Here is a 21,358-nt window from a genome sequence, read left to right as displayed (position 1 = left end):
TTAAAAATGTATAAATTGGAGATAGGGGAGTCTCAAAGCTAGAAAAAAATGAAATAAAGAATAAAAGGAGCTAACAATTAAGTATTTACCTATTTATCAGGCATTATATAGAAAATGGTGTAGCATAACTGTTTAAAGAAAGGGCTCTAGAATTAAATTAGGGTTTGAATCCCAGCTCTCCTACTTATAAACTGGTTCCTTCTCTGCATCTGAAAAATGGAGACTAGAATAATATACTACCTTCTAGGAGTGTAGCAAGGATTGAATAACCCACATATAGCTCTCCATGAAGTATTAGGTAAGTTATTTTATGCACTGACTCATTAAAGTTTCAAAACAGATCATAAAGAAGGCATTATCATCCCCAGTTATAGATGACAAAATATTCTCGGAGAGATTAAGTAATCTGCCTATTGTTACACAGCTAATAATTGGCAAAGGTGGATTCAAATACTAACCTGCCTAGCTCCAAGGCCTCGGCAGACATCCCTGTGATTATAAGTATTTAATAGAGAAGATAAATATAGGAGATTTTAGGCATCACATAAGCAGGAGTAACACAACCTCCTAGGGGTGTTCTTTTATTTAGTTGCACTGTTTATTTACATGTTGCAATATGTATTACTTAATTATAAATTATTTTCCTTTATAGAAGGGCATTATACTGTTAGGTATTTTTTTTAAGTTGTGTGTATAATTTTATCAAAACGGTAAAGGAACTTCTCAAGTATTTTGTTTTAAACGAGTGGTTCTCAACTGGGGGTGATTCTGCTCCCCAGGCAACATTTGGCATTGTCTGGAGATATATCTGGTTGTCACAACCACAAGGGATACTGGCATCTTAGTGAGACAGAGATGCTGCTAAACATCCTACAATGTACAGGACAGCCTTCCACAACCAAGAATTATCCGGCCCAAGATGTCAATAGTGACAAAAGTGAGAAACTCATTATAAACTGATAGGGTTGAGAACTTCTGATATAGAATGATAGACTAGAAGGTGGGGGGGGGGGGAAGTCCCTTATAGTGCTAAAATTCTGAGATTCATCTAGTTCAAATCTATATTGAATTCCTAAAGCTCTGCAACAGCTTGAGATGATCACTTAGCATTTGCTTAGGTACCTGCTTAGGTGCTTTTCAATACTCTAAATCTCACAAAGAGGAAGTTTAATTTACATATTGGAAAAATACAGCAAAGACACAGCAGCCCTATCAAAACTATTTAAAAACTGAAACTAAAATAGTCATGGGTATTTTCCAGTCCAAGTTTAAAAAACTTTTTTTTTAATGAGGAAAGAATAAGCGAAAGGAAATAATTTGATTTCTTGTTCCAAATTCAACCAGATCACTCAATTGTCAAACAAAAAGGCTTTCAATTTCATTTCACCAAACAAGACATACACTGGTTGTGGGAATAAAGAGGAAGGAATTTATCCACAAGTGTCTTCTGTACAATCTTAAGGCTCTTGCAGGAGTAAACATGGTCCACAGATCTGTAATGTTTCTATCAATTAATTGTACAGTCAAATCAGGTGATGGGGGCCTTCTTGTGGTTGTGACAACCAAATATATCTCCAGACAATGCCAAATGTTGCCTGGGGAGCAGAATCACCCCCAGTTGAGAACCACTCGTTTAAAACAAAATACTTGAGAAGTTCCTTTACCGTTTTGATAAAATTATACACACAACTTAAAAAAAATACCTAACAGTATAATGCCCTTCTATAAAGGAAAATAATTTATAATTAAGTAACATATATTGCAACATGTAAATGAACAATGCAACTAAATAAAAGAACACCCTCCTCCCCCCACCCCACAATCCCATTACTTACTTTCCTGTGACCACTTCGGCAAACTAATTCAACTTTATGGCAACAAAATGTCATTAAAAAATAAAAAACACAAAGTAAAACAAAACCCACTAGACTTGTTGGAATAATGCCCTTGTACAAAAAGCTGCTAATTATGAAAAAAATGACAAACCTTATAAGACAAACCATTTGCAGAAGAACTCCAAATTCCAACAGAAATTTAAAAAAATGCAAATCTAAACATGACATTTTGCTCACCAAATTAGCCAACTTTTTAATAGATTTTTTAAAAATTAAAGATACCACTACGTAGGGTTGGCATGCTTACACATGCTGGTAGGAGGGCAAAGTACTACAATTTTAAAGGACTGTGTATTATTGGGTTGTTTTTTTCTATATTTTATGATGCTTTGACATCATGGGGCCCTGCTGGGCAGCAAAAGAGTGCTCCTCTAAGGGCTAACTAATTCCAAAAGATAATAAACTCACCCAGGAACATGGCTATCATATACAAACCAACCAATCCAAAGTCCAAACTCCAACCACCTCTTTTATCTAACTTTTACAGACCAAGCCAATATTTTCCCTGCCCTAAGTCACCCCAGGGCAAGGTATCAGACAACTAGAGATGACCCTATACACCAGAGCCCACCAACATTATTCAAACTACACAATCCCAAATTTGCTCAAACTATTCCTTGCTCAAACTGCTGCCCCATTTATTCCTTCCCATGGAAACCAAAATAAAGGCTCTGAGCCATGCTCTCCCTGAGCTTCTGCCTCCTAATCAACCCTGGTGCTTCCCCATGTGACCCTTCATAGTGCAAACATGCTCACTTCTCTTGGGAACTGCAAATAACAAAAACTCTTCTTTCAAAGGGAATTGTCTTTGTGTCTATAACCTTACCATATCTGACTAAAACAAATCCAGTGTATATTTCAAGACATATGACCATGTGACAATCAAAAGCAAAAGCCTTAAAATTATGTATACTCTTTAACCAAGCCATTTTCACAACCAAGAATTTATCCTAAAGTAGTAATCAGGGATATGTGTAAAAATTTAGTTGCAAGAATGTTAACTGTAATATTAGCTAAAATTCCAGAAACAAGCCAGTACCTAACAATTTAAAATGACAAAAACAATTATGAAATATCTATAGAAGTTTCAAGATGAAACTTGAAAGAGAACATAAATTTTATCAAATCTACCAGGAATAAATATTTCCTATACTATTTAAACTCTTTCAGCATAGTAAAAGATGGAATGGAGCCGAAACCGGTTTGGCTCAGTGGATAGAGCGTTGACCTGCGGACTGAAAGGTCCCAGGTTCGATTCCAGTCAAGGGCATATACCTTGGTTGCGGGCACATCCCCAGTAGGGAGTGTGCAGGAGGCAGCTGATCGATGTTTCTCTCTCATTGATTTTTCTCACTCTCTCTCCCTCTCTCTTCCTCTCTGTAAAAAGTCAATAAAATATATTAAAAAAAAAAAAAAAAGATGGAATGGAATATTTCCAAATTTATTTTTAACAGGCTAGTATAATCAAGATACAAAAAAACCACCCTAGCTGGTTTGGCTCAGTGGATAGAGCATCGGCCTGTGGACTGAAGGGTCCCAGGTTCAATTCCAGTCAAGGGCACATGCCCAGGTTGTGGGCTCGATCCCCAGTGTGGGGGCATGCAGGAGGCAGCTGATCAATGATTCCTCTCATCATTGATGTTTCTATCTCTCTCAACCTCTCCCTTCCTCTCTAAAACCAATAAAAATGTATATTTTTAAAAAAGATACAAAAAAACACACAATAGTATCAAAATGGAAAACTATAGGCCAATCTCACTTATGAATATAACTAGAGGCCCGATGCATGAAATTCATGCACGGGGGGTGGGGGGGGTGGGAGGGGGTGTGTCCCTCAGCCCAGCCTACATCCTCCCCAATCTGGGACCCCTCGAGGGATGTCCGACTGCCCTCTCACAATCCATGACTACTGGCTCCCAACCGCTCGCCTGCCTGCCTGATTGCCCCTAACCGCTTCTGCCTGCCAGCCTGATCACCCCCTAACCACTCCCCTGCCAGCCTGATAGACACCTAACTGCTCTCCTGCTGGCCCGATTGCCCCTAACTGCCCTCCCCTGCTGGCCCTGTAACCCCAAACTGCCCTCCCTTGCCAGCCTGGTTGCCCCTAACTGCCCTCCCCTGCAGGCCTGGTCACCCCAAACTGCCTTCCCCTGCTGGCCCAGTCACCCCTAACTGCCCTCTTCTGCCATCCTGGTCCCCCCTAACTGCCCTCCCCTGCAGGCCTGGTCTCCCCTAACTGTCCTCCCCTGCAAGCCTGGTCCCCCACAACTGCTCTCCCTTGCAGGCTTGGTTGCCCACAACTGCCCTCCTCTGTCAGCATGTTCACCCCTAACTGCCCTCCCCTGCAGGCCTGGTCCCCCCAAACTGCCCTCCCTTGCAGGCCTGGGTCCCCCCCCAACTGCCCTCCCCTGCAGGCCTAGTCGCCCCCAACTGCCCTCCCTTGCAGGCCTGGGTCCCCCCCCAACTGCCCTCCCCTGCAGGCCTGGTCCCCCCAAACTGCCCTCCCTTGCAGGCCTGGGTCCCCCCCCCAACTGCCCTCCCCTGCAGGCCTGGTCGCCCCCAACTGCCCTCCCTTGCAGGCCTGGGTCCCCCCCAACTTCCCTCCCCTACAGGCCTGGTTGCCCCCAACTGCCCTCCTCTGTCAGCACGTTCACCCCTAATTGCCCTCCCCTGCAGGCCTGGTCCCCCCAAACTGCCCTCCCTTGCAGGCCTGGGTCCCCTGCAACTGCCCTCCCTTGCAGGCCTGGGTTCCTCCCAACTGCCCTCCCCTGCTGGCTTGATCACCCACAACTGCCCTCCCCTGCTGGCCATCTTGTGGCGGCCATCTTGTGTCCACATGGGGGCAGCCATCTTTGACCACATGGGGTGGCCATCTTGTGTGTTGGAGCGACGGTCAATTTGCATATTACTCTTTTATTGGATAGGATGACCCCAAAAAATGTTTTAAACATTAGTAAATCAAATCTAACTACATACTAGAACAATCCATCACAACCAAGTTGAGTTTCTCCCAATTATACAAAATCTGTCCATTAATATAATCAATTTGTTAAGCAAATAAAAGACCTAAAATAATTTCAGTGAATTACAAAGGGGAAAAAAAAAGTAAAGCAATTAAAGAGGAAATAGCTATGAGAAACAAAGAGTGTCCAATATTAGCATGATCCATGTTCCTAAAGTAGAGAACCCAACAAATGGAACTAACAGGAGATTAAAAGAAAAAAACAACAACAAAAGACCTAAAGAAAAAAATATTCTTAAACCAGAACTAAATCTTCAAGAAAAAAATAAAGATATGAGCAAACTGGCCCACACAGGAGGGAAGGAGAAAATAGAAGGAGCCTGGATCTTGGACATCCTTGAGCAGCCTTGGACTGCTTTACTTCTGAACTTGCTACACACAAAAAAACTAAACCCTTAACTTATTTAAGGGGTTGGATTTCCAATTGTTCTAAAACAGAAATATTCCTGCCTGATAAAAAGTATATCAAAATATAAATGTATCAAAGTATCAAATTTTAAATATACATAACCTTTAAAACAACTGATAGGGATTTATTGAGGGAAATCTATATATCCTATATAATATATAATAAAAGCATAATATGCAAATTGACCAAATGGCAGAACAACCGGTCGGGGGGGGGGCGGGGCTGGCAAGAAGGCAGCGCCAGGCCAGCCAAGGCGCGTGCCAGTAGGCAGAGGGAGGGGATGGTGATTGGGGGGCGGCGGTGACCAGCAGTGGCAGAGGGGCAATCAGGGGGGCAGGGCCGGCCGCTGGCCAGCCAGTGCCATCCCTGATCGGCCCACCCAGTCGCCTCCTGCAGAGGCCAGACTGCGGCTTAGGCCCACTCCCTGCGGGCCTAAGCCGTCAGTCAGACATCCTCTGAGGGCTCCCAGTCTGCAAGAGGGCGCAGGCCAGGCTAAGGGGCCCCCGCCCCGAGTGCACAAATTTTCATGCACAGGGCCTCTAGTCTACATATAAAAGCCTAAGCAACTGTTACGACCAAATGACTAGAACAACAGGTCACCCACTCGCTATGACACGCACTGACCACCAGGGCACAGACGCTATACAACCAGAGCTGCCCTCTGGTGGTCAGTGCACTCCCACAGGGGGAGCACCACTCAGCCAGGAGCTGGGCTCACAGCTGGCAAGCGCAGAGGCGGTGGCGGGAGCCTCTCCCACCTCCACCGCAGGGGCTCCCAGTCTGTGAGAAGGCGCAGGCCAGGCTGAGGGACCCCTTCCCTCAGTGCACGAATGTTGTGCATCAGGCCTCAAGTTATTATAATAAAGTCATATGATAAACTACAGTTAAAACCAACGTTTTTCAAAAAATAACTTACAACAAAAAGAAATTTCACACCATAATTAAAATAAAAATTGGAGAATTCAAAACCACACATGCAATATTATCAACTGCTTTAAAATTTTTTATTTGTAGATCTAAAGCATGACCAGAAATACTCTAAAATGATGGACGTAAGTATGGATTAATCCAGTTTTCATTACACTTCTTTGGACTTCATGATCAAATAAGAAACTTGGGATTTTGCTTTAATTTTGCCTATTTTTAATGACTTAAGAGTTTACTTAACTAAAAGTAACCTGAGAGGCAGTTCAGTGAAATGAAAATAGTCATGGGGACCTGGATCCTGGGCAAATTATTAAACTTTTATTTTAATTATAAAACAGAAAATAATACCACCCTCAAAGAATTTGGAGGATAAGATAATTAATGCACTTAAAGTGCGATAAGGCACTTTTCTGGTAAAGATGTTTGTTATATGTCCTCCTAATTTATAAACTCAATCAATGAGGGTTTGTGTTTTGTTTTTAAGGTATTTTTAAAAAATATATATTTTTATTGATTTCAGAGAGGAAGAGGGAGGGAGAGAGAGAAACATCAACGATGAGGTAAAAATCAATGACTGGTTGCCTCCTGCAGACTCCCTACTTGGGATTGAACCCACAACGTGGGTATGTGCCCTGACAGGGAATCAAACCGTGCGTGACCTCCTGGTTCATAGGTTGATGCTCAACCACTGAGTCATACTGGCTGGGCAAGGCCTTTTTTTTTTTTTTTGCACGGGGCAGGTAGGGGGAAGAGGAGTTAAGGATGGTGGGCAGACTTAATGCCATCATTCCAAATTTTATCTGAATAAATACATACCTAAGAATAGCTAAGAAAAATTCTGGAAAATGAAGGGTTCCTGGCTCTTTAAAATACTAAAACCTTAGAACGTAGAAAGAAACAGTAATTTTGACCATGTAGTGTGACACTAGAATAGATAAATCAATTGAACAAAATACAATCAAAACTGGATAGTTGGCATATAATAAATGGTGGCATTTCAAAATCAATGGAGAAAAATGGATTAATCAATACATGGTGCAAAAACATCTGACTAGCCATTTTAAAACAGTCAAAGCTGGATTCCTAACTCAATCCCTACATCAATGTATATAATGAATTAACCTCTCTCCTATGCATCTAAAATGGTATTAGCTGTATCATCTTTTGGATAACTGGGAAAATAGCCCAATTATTTTCTTTGTTCCATGGTTAAGGTGAAGAACCCAGGTGAGTATAAACAACCTAATCTACCTGACTGCAATCAAGATCTCAAAACTACTACCTCCCATGAGGACAGGTGCCTTGTCTGACTTGTTCACAGTTCATACTCAAATCATATCTACCTAATAAAAGAGTAACATGCTAACTGACCGTACTTTCGCAATGCCCACCAGCCAATCAGGAGTATGCAAATTAATCCAACAAAGATGGCAGGTTAATTTGCATACATGGGCACCCAGCATCCGGGGAGGGAAGGCGGAAAGGCAGCTCTGGGCCGGAGCGAAGGCAGTGCGAGCAGCCAGGGAAAGGAAGGCCCATTCTGGCACGAATCTTCGTGCATCAGGCTTCTAGTATGTTGAATAAATGAATAAGAGAACAGAGGCTACATATATAGTCAGTCAGTTTCTCTTCTACCTCAGAATGTTCTCTACCTTTCTCTCACTCATCCTTTTCTTTTTCCCTTCTATTTTGAAGGATGAAATCTCTGTCTCTCAAGCTCCTGATCCATCTTACCTGCTCTCAATTCCTCAGAGATCTTGGTATCTTTAGGCTCTCCCTTTCCATCAGCAATTCTTCCAGCATCTACAATTATTTAAATCTCTATTCTTAAAACATATACACACACAAGCACACACTTTGTCACAATTCTTATCATCTCTCTCAAGTGAGTGCCCCACTTGAGATGTGTGGGGCACTCATGTTATCACCATGATTTTAAAATTTAGTCTATACATCTGCCTCTACCTATTTTACTTCTTCCTTACTGAAACTCTTCTTTGAGGTCCTGATGATCACTTAGTTGCAGATTTCAATGACCACTTGCTTTCATCTGACTTCTCTGTGACATTTAGTACTGGTGATCATCTCCCTCCTCCTTCCAACTTGCCCTAATACTGACTTCTAACTAATTTTCCTCCTAACTCTCCATTTTTATGATTAATCATTGGTTTCCTCTTCCTCACCCAATCCGTTAGTTTTATCTGTGGCCTTCCTCACAGCCTGCACTTTAAAAAAAAGAATATATATATATATTTTTATATATTTTTTTTTTTATTTTATTTTTTACAGAAAGGAAGGGAGAAGGATAGAGAGTTAGAAACACCGATGAGAGAGAAACATCGATCAGCTGCCTCCTGCACACTCCCTACGGGGGATGTGCCAGCAACCAATGTACATGCCCTTGACCGGAATTGAACCTGGGACTCTTCAGTCCACAGGCCGACGCTCTATCCACTGAGCCAAACCGGCTAGGGCTAGCCTGCACTTTTGTTGTAAAATTACCAACACAAGGCCTATCATGCAATAAGCATAAGCAATGAGCAGTGTTCATCCTGGATGATTTCTAAGCATCTGACTACCAAAAGTGTATCTACACCACTGATTTATTCCTTGAGCTCCAGGCCTGTATCTCCAGCTATCTACTGGGTATCCCTGTGCCACTACTCCATATCAACATACCAAAACCAAATTTACCACTTTTTACTACTAAATCCTCCATCCTACTGATTGCCTACATTGGTAAACTGCATCTACATTCTCAGAATCCTGTTTCTCTCCTGCCTGCTCCCCAAACCAAATGCTCAGCAAATTACTATTTTAACACCACAGTATTCCTAACATCTATTACCTGTATTTCCTTTTCTCCATTCCCATTGACATACATTATAATCCCATCATCTTTCCCAAGCCACAGCAATAGCCTAACCAATCTCCTTAACTAGCCTTCTGCCTTAAAACCAAACCACAGGCCTAGCCACATCATCTAGAAAAACCCAAATTCCTTTGCTGGCAGCAAAGCTTTCCACCATTCAATCTTAATCCCCCTTTTCTAACTTGTCTCTGAACACAAACCTCACCTCACACTGCATATACTCAATCCACACCCTGCAAAGATTCTCAATCTCCTCTAATGCCTTTCTCCAAGGCACCATTTCCACCTGTCAAAAATTCGACACAACTCTCTAGGCTCTATTCAAATGCCACTTTCTCTGATATAACTAGGGTGCAGTGAGGGTAGAACGGAGGGTCCCTGTGTTAACTATACTTCCTGAATGATTGAAGATGTTCCTGCTACATTTTGTCAAATATCGTGAATGGGGAAGAGCTTACCACATTATTATAACTGCATGTTGTGCTCTGACTTTCTTTCAACAAATACCTATAGCTCATATTTATTCTATGGTAAGCACTGTGCTGGGGATGCCATCATCAGCCAGACAAACTCCCTTTCCTCATGGAATCTGTCTGTAATCACCACTAGATTTTATGCTCCATAAGGAGCACTGACTCTGCTACAACACACCACTTCCTTTTCTTTTTTTTAATCCTCACCTGAGGATATGTTTTGTTTTGTTTCGAGGGGAGAGGGGGATTTTAGAGAGAGGAAGGGGGAGAGAAACATTGATGTGACAGAGAAACATTGATCATCAATCAGCTGCCTCCTGTATGTGCCCCAACCAGGGATCAAACCCACAAGCTTGACCAGAAATCAAAACCACAACCTTCTGTTCATGGAATGATGCTCCAACCAACCAAGCTACCTGGCCAGGGCTCCTGTCTTTAATCCCTAGTTTCCTGACCTGTAAAATGAAGGAAGACAACTATCTTTAGAATTCCTTTCAGTGATATATCTCTGCATGTACTACTCTCTAAAGGTCACATTCATCTAGCAAAAACCAGGTACCACCAAAAGTCATTGACAATTGGAATCTGTCTCAAAGAGAATCAAAAGAATGTTAAGTAGATTCAAACATATGACAGGAGAAATAAGAATATTTAGGAAGGACATAATGCTATCATTAAAATTTCTTCAGACCAACAGAGAGAAGAATGCCTTAGATTTCCTCTGTGCAGTCCTAGAGAAGAGAACTAAAACCGGTGGGTAGAAATTTTGGTGAGGCAAGTTTCCGCTTAATTAAAAGATTAATAAAACATTAGAACTATTCAAAACTAGGAGGTAGTGAGTTTCTTCTCTCCAGAAACATCCAAACTGAAATCAGACTACCACTTGGAAGAGATTCAGGTATCTAAAGAGAAAAACAGAACAGCGGTACCTTCCTTCATAGCTCTTCAAATAGAGGAAAACTATCTTCTATAGCTAGGCACCTCGGTTCACATTAGGGTACCTAATGGGTGGACCTGGAGAGTATTTGCTAAGTGACATAAGCCAGTCAGAGAAAGACAAGTACCATGTGATTTCACCTGTATGTGGAATCTAATGAACAAAATAAACTAACAAACAAAACAGAAGCAGACTCATACCGAAAACAGTCTGACAGCTATTAGAGGGGAAGGGGGTTGGATGGCTGGGTGAAAAAGGTGAAGTGATGAAGCAAAAAAAAAAAAAAACAAAAAACCCACAAATATAAAACCCTCGTAGACACAGATAATAGTATGGTGAATACCAGAGAGGAGTCTTGACTTAGGGTGGTAAACACACAATATACAGATGATGAATTATAGAATTGTACACCTGAAACCTATATAATTGTATTAACCAATGTTACCCCAATAAGTTCAATAAAAAAAATTTTTTTTTAACCACAGTACTTTTATGTTTTGGATCAAGCACCTGCAAGTTTAGTGGTTGGGAGACTGATCAAGTTATAATAAACAAAATACATGATTATTTTTTAAATGGTATTAAAATTGACTATTTGGAAGAAAAATTAGATCCCTATGTCACTACCAGATGTAGGCAGCTTCCCTCAGCAAACCAGAAAATAGCTTTCCAGCAAATTCTGCCAAACTGAACTCTGCCCTTCAAAGCTTTGGGCCACAGGTGCACTCTCTCCAAAAAAGTCTGGATCTCAGTTCTGGGAATGGCCTCTTGAAGATCTAGCTACTGCTACCTTGGATGGTCTGCCTCAGCCCTACAGGTAGTGACTGCTCCTTTTACCTGCTATTTCTGTATTCTTTAGGGTTTTCTTTTTCTCTTAGGTAATTAGTTTAGTAGTTAATAATTTTTTACATCAAACTTCCCCTGTTTAAATTTAAAAATAAATAAATTTCAGATAATATAAATGGCAAAACTATAAAACTGTTGAAAGTGAGGGCTTAAAAAAAAATGTATGTTGCCCTTGCTCAGTGGTCGGCAAACTGCGGCTCGAGAGCCACATGCAGCTCTTTGGTCCCTTGAGTTTTTAGCAAAGGCCAGCTTAGGAGTACCCTAATTAAGTTAATAACAATGTACCTACCTATATAGTTTAAGTTTAAAAAATTTGGCTCTCAAAAGAAATTTCAATCGTTGTACTGTTGATATTTAGCTCTGTTGACTAATGAGTTTGCCGACCACTACCCTAGCTGATTTGGCTCAGTGGGTAGAGTTGGCCTGGGGACTGAAGGGTCCCAGGTTCGATTTCAGTCAAGGGCACATGTGTGGGTTGGGGGCTCGATCCCCAGTAGGGGGCGTGCAGGAAGCAGCCAATCAGTGATTCTCCCTCATCATTGATGTTTCTATCTCTCTCCCTCTCCCTTCTTCTCTGAAATCAATAAAAATATATTTTTTAAATGTATGTCTATTGTTGAAAGTATTACAGATATCCCCCTTTTTTTAAAATGAGGGCTTTTTATGTATATAAACATGGGACTTGAGGTCTTCCTAAGAAAGATCAGAAACCCAGAAATCATAAATTTTAAAAATGATCAGATCTACATTAAAATTAAAGCTTTCTGCACAACAACAACAAAAAAATGCATCTAATCACTCTCAGGGAAGTACAAATTAAAAAGCCTTCATGTCACCTACTTGCTTTTTTTTTCCCCTCAATCCTCACCTGAGAATATTTTTCTCCATTGATTTTTTAGAGAGAAGGGGAGGGGGAAAGATAGAGATAAACATTAATGTGAGAAAGACACATTATTGGTTGCGTTCCACACGTGCCTCAAGCAGGGCTATGAATTGAGCCTGCAATCAACCGAGGCACGTGCTCTTGACCGGAATTGAACCCTCAACCCTTCATTCTAGGGGGGGAGGAGGAGGACACTCTAACCACTGAGCAAAACCGGCTAGGGCCACCTAGTTGTTTTAAAACCCTTCAATGACTTCCCCTACAGCTCTAAGGGTAAAGCCCACTCAGACCAGCCCATACCTGTATTTCACACCCTCTCATTCTTTCTACCCAGGCACAAAGACATTTCTTGAGTTCTCTTACTCAAATAGCTTCTTCTAGAAAAAATAAAGGGGTGGGGGTGGGGGGAACCTACTGCTCATCCATTGGCTCTCAGCTCCAGGACCACTTCCTCACCATTTCCTGGCCTCCCTAAATGGGTCAAACTCCTCAAGTACAGGCATTCATAGTACTAGGTACCTCTCCCAGTTGCTCAGGTCAAAAACCTGAGTGTTCCTTGACTCCTCTCTCTCTCTCTTGCATCCCATATCTAATCCAAATCCTATTGGCCATATCTTCAGAATATAATCTCTTCTAATATACCCTTGGTCCAATCCTCATTTTTTCCCCTGGATTAATGCTTCCTTTATTGCCAATCTAGCAACCAGTGCATTTTACAAAATATAGGTCAGATCACATTACTCTTCTGCTCAAAACCTTTTCAATGGTTCCCCATAGAGAAAAGCCAATATTTACTCTTTTTTGGCTCCAACAGGGTCCCAACAAGATACGCCCCATCCCCACTACCTCACCTCACATCCTGCTACTCTTCCTCTCCATTCCCCTCCCCCACCCCACTTCCCATTCCTATAACTTCACTCCAGCCACACTGAACTCCATGTCATTCCCAAATATATACGCCTTCCTTAAGGCATTTGCAAAAATTTATCTGTCTGAAACACTCCTCCTCCAAATATCCTTGTAGCTAACTCCTCTATCTCCTTCAAATCTTTGCTCAAATGTCATTCTGTCACTAAGGCTACTCTGACCACACTATTTAAAACCAGCCTATCCTTCCTTTACCTTGCTCCATTATTTCTTTTTTCCATATCACTTATCACTTAACAAAGCATATCATTTGCTTGTTTGTTGTTTAATATCTGCTTCTCCCACATTAGGGCAGGGTCATATATTATCTGCATTGTCCACTAATGTATTCCAAATACCTAGAAGTGAGCCTGGCAAGTAGTACATATGCATATTTGTGGAACAGTTTTATATATTTCTGTGGCATTATCTAATTAATGGCCAACTGATTCACTACCTAGGAACCAGGACTGGATTTAGTTTTGCTAACTGTATTTTCTAGAGCCTAGCATAGGGCTTGCCACAGACTAGATACAGAAACATTTGTTCATTGAAGAATATCATTTCTTAATCCATCACAAGATACAAATTTAAAACATCTGACATTATCCACTGCTTGTAAGTGTGTAGGGGAAATCCACCCTCTCAAATACTGTTGAAGGTATGTAAATTGATACTTTTTTTGCAAGTAAACTAGCAATAGCTATTAAAGTTTAAACCACTCAGAGCTCTTGTCTTTTAATTCAGTATTCTTACAGAAGTAAAAGCAAGAGTACCTGAAAAATATGTAATAGTATATCTATTCCAGCACTGTTTATAAAATAATGAAAAAAATCTACAGTAATCTACCTGTCCATCAATAGAGAAGTAGGCAAATAAACTATGCATGGTACATGCATGTGATGAAATACTCTGTAACAAGAATGAGACAGATCTATAACACTGACCTGAAAAGTAGTCCATGATCTAGTAAACAGACCAGAGGGCCCTGACATCCAGATGACCTGGATTTGAATTCTGGCTCCCCACACTCCTAGCTATATAATTATTAACTTCTCCGGGCTTCAGTTTCTTCATCAATAAAATAGGAACAATAATAATAAATAATACATTACCTGGCCACATAATCATTTACAAGTATATAATAATTCTAACATTTATGAAGTAAAATAGACAAGATGCAAATCTATGTATGTAAACCAGCAATTTTCAATTGGTGAAGCATATAATTTTTAAAACATGCAATACCTTACTACTTCGCAAGAGGTACTAACCAATTTTCTCTTTGACTGTCAAATAAATTAAAAAATGACAATAGCCAACACAACAATAGCCGTCTGGTGTGAGTCAAAATTATACCAATTTTTATGGTCAGATTAGCAAAAAAATATATTTTGTGGTGTGCCACAGAATTTTAGTGATTAGTTTATATGTGCCAGGAGATGAAAAAAGTTAAAAATAAAAAAAAAAATTGCTGGTGTAAACCATGTCCATTTCAGGGCAGAAGGAAAAGGTAGAATGTCTGTGTAACTACAGAAAAAAAAGTCCAGAAGGAACGAAAACTTAATAGTGGTTACCTCTGAGAGATGGAAGACATACTTCTTATACATGATTTTTCAGAAGATAGTGTTTTTAAATAAAAAAGAAATAAAGTAAAATCAGACCAAAGGCTTCTAAGATATAATTTAACTTAGATTTTGAAATATAAAAATTTGAAGACAGTAACATTATATATCATCTTTAAATACTCAAAGTAAAATGGAATAATCTGCTACAATTTGTTTAGCTATTAAAATTACCTTTATTCTGCCCTGGCCGGTTTGGCTCAGTGGATAGAGTGTCGGCCTGAGGACTGAAGGGTCCCAGGTTTGATTCCGGTCAAGGGCATGTACCTTGGTTGCGGGCACATCCCCAATAGGGGGTGTGAAGGAGGCAGCTGATCCATGTTTCCCTCTCACTGATGTTTCTAACTCTCTATCCCTCTCCCTTCCTCTCTGTAAAAAAATCAATAAAATATATTTTTTAAAAATTACCTTTATTCTAAATGAGTAAAGCAAGATGCTACATCAAAAAAGAACAAAACTTGCCCTACCTAGTTTGGATCAGTGGATAGAACATCAATCATCCTGCAGACTGAAGGGTCCCAGGTTTGATTGTGGTCAAGGGCACATACCCAGGTTGCTGGCTCGATCCCCAGTAGGGGGTGTGCAGGAGGCAGCCAATCAATGATGTTTCTATCTCTCTCCCTTTCCCTTCCTCTTTCTCTAAAAATCAATAAAAAACATATTTTTTAAAAAGTTTACAAAATAAATCAAAGTGAAGAAAAAGAAAATTATTACATTTCATCCTATCAATTACACACTAATCGATTATTTTTTGTTGTTGTTAATCCTCACCAGAGTATATTTTTTCCATTAATTTTTAGAGAGTGGGAGGGAGGGGATGAGAGAGAAAAGGAGAAGGGACGGGAGGGGAAAAGGAGGGGGCAGAAGGGGGGAAAGGGGAGAGAGAGGAGAGAGAGAGAGAGAGAGAAACATCAATGTAATGTGGTGGTGACCAGAGCTGGGGATCAAACCTGCAACCCAGGTTTGATAGTCAATAATATTGTAACAACTATTCCAGGTACGTGCCCTACACCAGGAATCTAACACGCCACCCTTCAGTTCGAGGGCTGAGCCACACCAACCAGGGCTGGATTCTTTTCTTAGTCTCCCACATCTCCATGAAAACAAAGATATACCCCCCCAAAAAAAAAAAAAAATATTTAAGGCTAGAGAGATGGATGACAAAGGGGAAGGGATTAAAATGTACAAATTGCCAGTATAAACAGTCATATAGAGTACAGCATAGAGAAGATAGTCAATAATATTGTAACAACTATGTACAGTGTCACATGGCTACTAGACTTACCAGGATGATTACTTTGTAATTTATATAAATCTCTAATCACTATGCGGTACTCCTGAAACTGTAATTGAATAATTTTAAAAATAAAACAATATTAACATAAAATAAAACTGCTTCTAAAATGGGATCAAAGCAAAATTAAAAAACTAAGCAGTTATCTTTTACCATCAGTTTGACTAAAAGAATGCTGTATTCTTTGTTTTTTTAATCAGTGGACTAGGTAATTCTAGTGTGCTTAAAGCTAAAGTGTCAAGAAGTAATCTATATTAAGTCAAATCCCCAAGAACAATTTCTAAGAAGATACTGACACAAAGCACTCAAATATACCAAATTCTATCTCCTTTTGTACACAGTAGCTGCGGCTGCTCATTTACTACACTAATTGAATATAAATACTGCAATCTATGCAAACTAAATCTCATCCTTGAGTCACAGGATTTGAAAAATAGGGAACCTGCACTAAGAATAGCAAGAATACAAGATTTCCTAAAGTGAAATTTTCCTAGCCTATTTCAAGTGCTTAGTCACGTCTGCCTATTAACAAGGAAGACCACTTCACATCTTGAAAGAGGCAGGGAATTTTGATTCCAGACTGTCATGTCACCTGAGCTGCCCTAGAGTTTGTTTCCGTGCAACTCAAGAGATGGCAGCAACCAGCTAAGCATACCTACCACTCCAGATCAGAACCAGAAGTCACTGGAGCTCTCTGTACTCTGCCTCTGTCTGCAGTAACAAAGAGGGGTTTGTGGAAAATGCAGTTTTCTTCCCTGACACCAAATGCAAAAGGTGAGAATTAAAATGCAGCTTGAAAACACGTGTTTCTGCTCTCTGACAGAGAAACAGAACCGCCTCCCTTCTCTCTGCTGAAAGGGAAACAGCAGGCAGACCCTTATACAACCACAGGTGAGGGTACTGACATCTCTCCTCAGGCAACTAACAAAACCTAAAACTAGAGGCTAACAGGTTTGAAAGCATACTTCCAAGAAAGCAGCTAACCTTTAAATCTGATAACATTATACCATTGTTTCAGGTTCCCCAAAAGCAAGCAGAGTAAGGTTTTCACAACAAAGTTATTTTAAGGACGAGGCAAAGGCAAGTTTTAAGTGGCTACTATGTGCCCAGCACCATATCCCAACATTTCACTCACATTTAAAGAAGCTTAGTACAAAAAAAAAAAAAAAGCAACAGCAGCTTAGTACACACGCTGATTATAGAAGTACACCTACCTAGCTGAAAGAACTTTCTCAACTACTTACAGTAGGACCTTGTCAAAGACAAAGCACATTCTTTGCAAACATAACTCCAGGTAATGAAAACATGGAAGGATGTGGTCAATCTCTAAAGCGGAGCTTAGTCCACTTCCCAGAAGGTCATGAAGGACTCTGACAACTCAGTTTATTTAAGGATGGGAGTCTTTTTTCCTCCCAAGAACCTAAGTGCTATAAAGATACGTTTCCTCCACTTCAGCATTCTCCAACACCGTTCTCCTCACTACCCCCATAATAATGCCAATCGCTTTACAAACGTACGTGTTGCCATCCTTACAGATAAGATATAAAGGCATGAATTAACATCTCTTCATTAAGCGAGAATACTCAAGTTCAAAGCAGCTAAGAATTTTGCCCAGAACTTGTTAGTGAAGGATCCAGGTCCTTTAGACTCCAGCACTCACCATGCAACCACCCTGGCTCTCAAGGAACGATACCAAATCCAGTTACTGATCCCAACTCGTTTTATCTCAAAACTGGGTGCAAAGCCGGCTGGGTTAGCAGAGATTGGGGGAGGGAGGAGGGCACACCACCACTATCTAAGATTTTTTTTTTCTTTCTTTAACGAATACTGCAAGTTCCCGATTTCCATCCTCCCCAGGGGAAGAACCCACGTGCGGGTCCCACGGCTGTCCCACGACAGCTCCCTCTCCACGCTCCCCAGCTTCGGCCAGGTCCCCCGCAGCCTCCCCACGCCCTTCCCTCCGCCTTCCGCTAGCGCTGCCGCCGGCGCCTCCCGCCCCCTCCCCAGCGACGGCCGCCCAGGCCCCCCGCACCACCTTCGCGCGCAGCCCGCGCCGGGACCCGCGCGCTGCCGCCTCTGCCCGGCGGGGTCACCCCCCCGGGCCTGCGCGCACCCTTCCCGCCGCCCGGAGGTTCCACCGCGACACCGGCTCCCGGCAGGCCGCGCCCGCCGCGCCTGCCATGGTGGGCGCCTCACCGTCAGGTTGAGAAGCCGGGCCCGGCTGCGCCATGGCCAGGCGGCGGGCCTCAGGGAGGGAAGGGGCGGGGAAGCGGCGTCCCGGGCTCCCGCGGGCTCAGCTGGCGGAGGAGGCGTCGACCGAGCCGCCGCCGCCGCCGCCCAGGGAGGAACCGCTAAGGCTGAAGCCGCCGGCGCCGCCACAGCCGCGGGCAGAGACGGACCGGAGCGCCGACCTCCGCCTCCTCATCCTGACAGCGGGAAATAAGCGGTGCGCAGGCGCGGGGGGATGGGGCGGCACGTGACGTCGCCCTGGGGGCGGGGCTTCGCGGACGGGAGCCCGTGGGTGGGGCGGCTCGGGGCTCTGTCGGGGCCGGCTGCGGGGGCGCGGGAGGAGGCGGGATAGGGGAGGAGAGGGAGGCCGGAGGGTGTGAAGGAGACACCGCGGGGAAGGCCCCGTAGTTCAGAGGGGCCGCTTCCAGTCCTCCGCCCCAGAACAGAGGCAAAGAAAATAATAATAATAATGAAAAGAAGAACGACAGAGGAGGCCGGGTGGTGAAGTGAATGCAAATCCAGCCTCTAGCGGTTCTAGCTGTGTGACCTTGGGCGAGTCACTTCACCGCTTTGAGCCTCACAGTCTTCATGTGGCTAAGAAGAGTTTCAAGGAGCTAAAATGTGAGGGCGTTGCCGACTGACTTTGCTTTATGCACCGACGTACGATGTGACTTCGGTGCCGGGCACTGTGGTGAGGGCCGGGGATGCAGCCAGACACCGTTCCCACGCTCAGGAGGGCAGAGGAGCGATGATGCAGGCCTGCTCTCAACAGGTGCAGATACAAGTGCTCCAGGCTCAGAATGAGAAGACCTAGAGATTCTGACACAGATTAGCTGTTGACTCAGAGCCCATTTTTTTAACCTCTTTGAGCCCCTGTTTACTTACCTCTAAAATGGGGATAATAGACCAGCCTCCGGGCACATCAGGAGGACTAAAGGAATAAAGAACCCAGCCCCTAACACACAGTAGTAGTTGCTTTATAAATGTCTGCTTCTTCCTCGCCTTCTCTTCTTTCCTTCCTTTCTTCCTAGATCCGAAGTCTCCATCATGAGGAAGAAGGATTCCTGCACAGTAGAAGTCAGTCTGTGAAGCTATTCCTAGAGATCCAGGGCAAAAATTCCCAATATTCCCAAAGCCTAACAGAACTGTCCCATTTACACTAGATAAGGTCCCAAGGCTAAAATGTCAAGTTTCTTTGCTTTGGAAGAATTTTTATCGAATTGCTTATCTCATGCCGATTAGAAGTTCTTATTCCAGTTCTGTATTAGCTGTTGATTAGTAAAACAAAGAGGATCTATTATTACTTAAGATATATAGTTTGCTAGACAGACAAGCATCTTTACATGTGGTGAGTGCTTCCTTCTCTCAAAATTCCCCTTTTGTATAATATCAACCACACAGTTGCATAACTGCCTGGAAATAAAAATCACTGTGTATTTACTAGCGTATGCCATGTGCCAGACACTGGACAAAGTGTTTTACTCTTGTATTGATTTGTTTAATCCTCTTAAGAACCTTATGATGGGGATATGGTAGGAGGGAGGGTGGTGACTGTTGTCAATCCATTTTATAGATGATGTGACCAGAGAGGTTAAATAACTCATCCAAGGTCACAGAGCTAGTGAGTGAGAGAGATAGAATCCCACCCAGACTGTCTGGGTTCAGTGTCCATACGTGGCAATTAGCTGTGTGTCTATGTCTCCCATTGGGGAAAGACGTCAATTCCCAGAATATAGAGACAGTCATTTATTTCTAACGTATGTCTAGTGCCTACATAACAGGTGCTCAGTAAATAGTTATTGAATGAATGAATGGCTGGATGAACAAATGAATATCACTGGGAGTATATAGAGCAAATAATAAGGAATCCTTGGTGGTGATAAGATCTACAGTCTACAGATTAAATCTGTGTGATTCAATTCTACTTAGTCATCATCCAACTGCCTTTCACTTCTCATTGATTAGAGACCATAATTTTAACCATTACTACTATTAACCCCCACCATTTAACCAAGCACCTACTATAATGCTAGAGATTTTACCTGTATTATCTCCTCCATCCTCATAACAATCCTTTGAAATAGGTTCCATTTATTAACTCAGAGCTCAAAGAGGTTAAATGACTTGCCCAAGTCACACAGTGCTGGAAGAAACCAGAATTCAAATCCAACTTCGTCTGACTCCAAAGTTTATGCTTTTTTTGTTATTGTCAGTACTAGCTAACTATACCTATTAGGTATCAGCAAACATCCCTATGCCATTTTCAATTGAATTCACTTTCAGAATTTTCAATATCTTCAAAAGTTACCCTCCCTTATATTTCTTGTTTATTTTTTTCAAATTACTCCAGTAAAATTTCAGTTCTAATTTTTCTTAAAGTACAGGTAAAGCAAAAGTACCCTCTCAACCTCTCCTCCCCCAACACACACAACCCCAGATCTCTCTCCAGGGCAAACTACTCTTATCACCTTTGTATGAATCTCTTCAGGCACTTCTGCGCATCTATGAATATGTAGAAACATGTACATTTGTTTCATGTTCTTCACGTAGTTAAGATCATATCTATTGTTCTGAAATTGGTTTCTTCTTAAAATATAGTTAGTACATATATCTCTACTTCATCTTTTAAGATTTTAAAAAATCATTCTCACAGGAGGATATGTTTACTGATTTTTTTTTCTTTTTAAATATATTTTTATTGATTTCAGAGAAGGAAAGAAAGATGGAAACATCAATGATGAGAGAGAATCATTGATCGGCTACCTCCTGCACGCCCCCTACTGGGGGTCGAGCTCGAAACCCTGGCATGTGCCCTGGACCAGAATTGAACCGGGGACCCTTCAGTCCTCAGGCCAATGCTCTATCCACTGAGCCAAACCAGCCAGGGCTTTACTGATTTTAGAGAGAGGAAGGAAGAGAGATGCGGGGAAAAGAAACATTGATGTGAGAGAGAAACATCAATTGGCAGCCTCATGTACATGCCCCTACCTGGAATGGAACCTGCAACCTTGGTATGCACCTTAACTGGAAACGAAACCCA

The 21,358-nt window shown here is 42.0% G+C and overlaps 1 protein-coding gene across 8 annotated transcripts in view; it reads right to left on the bottom strand.

Annotated features, from left to right (window-relative positions):
• RABEP1 (rabaptin, RAB GTPase binding effector protein 1) overlaps nt 1-18,514 on the bottom strand; it is a 100,153-nt gene extending 81,639 nt beyond the window's left edge. For all 8 annotated transcript variants that reach the window (XR_008554828.1, XM_008156729.3, XM_028133037.2 and 5 more), the window contains exon 1: nt 18,286-18,514. Coding sequence is in view for 7 of the 8 variants with exons in the window: in XM_008156729.3 (XP_008154951.1) it covers nt 18,286-18,319 (34 nt within the window). In the remaining variant the exon portion in view is untranslated. The remainder of the gene's footprint in view (nt 1-18,285) is intronic.
• Between the last annotated feature and the right edge of the window lie 2,844 nt (nt 18,515-21,358).

Source organism: Eptesicus fuscus, chromosome 20, assembly GCF_027574615.1.
Source record: "Eptesicus fuscus isolate TK198812 chromosome 20, DD_ASM_mEF_20220401, whole genome shotgun sequence".
Classification (NCBI taxonomy): domain Eukaryota; kingdom Metazoa; phylum Chordata; class Mammalia; order Chiroptera; family Vespertilionidae; genus Eptesicus; species Eptesicus fuscus.
Note: the sequence above shows the minus strand (reverse complement) of the source record. Positions and strands in the feature narration are given on the sequence as shown.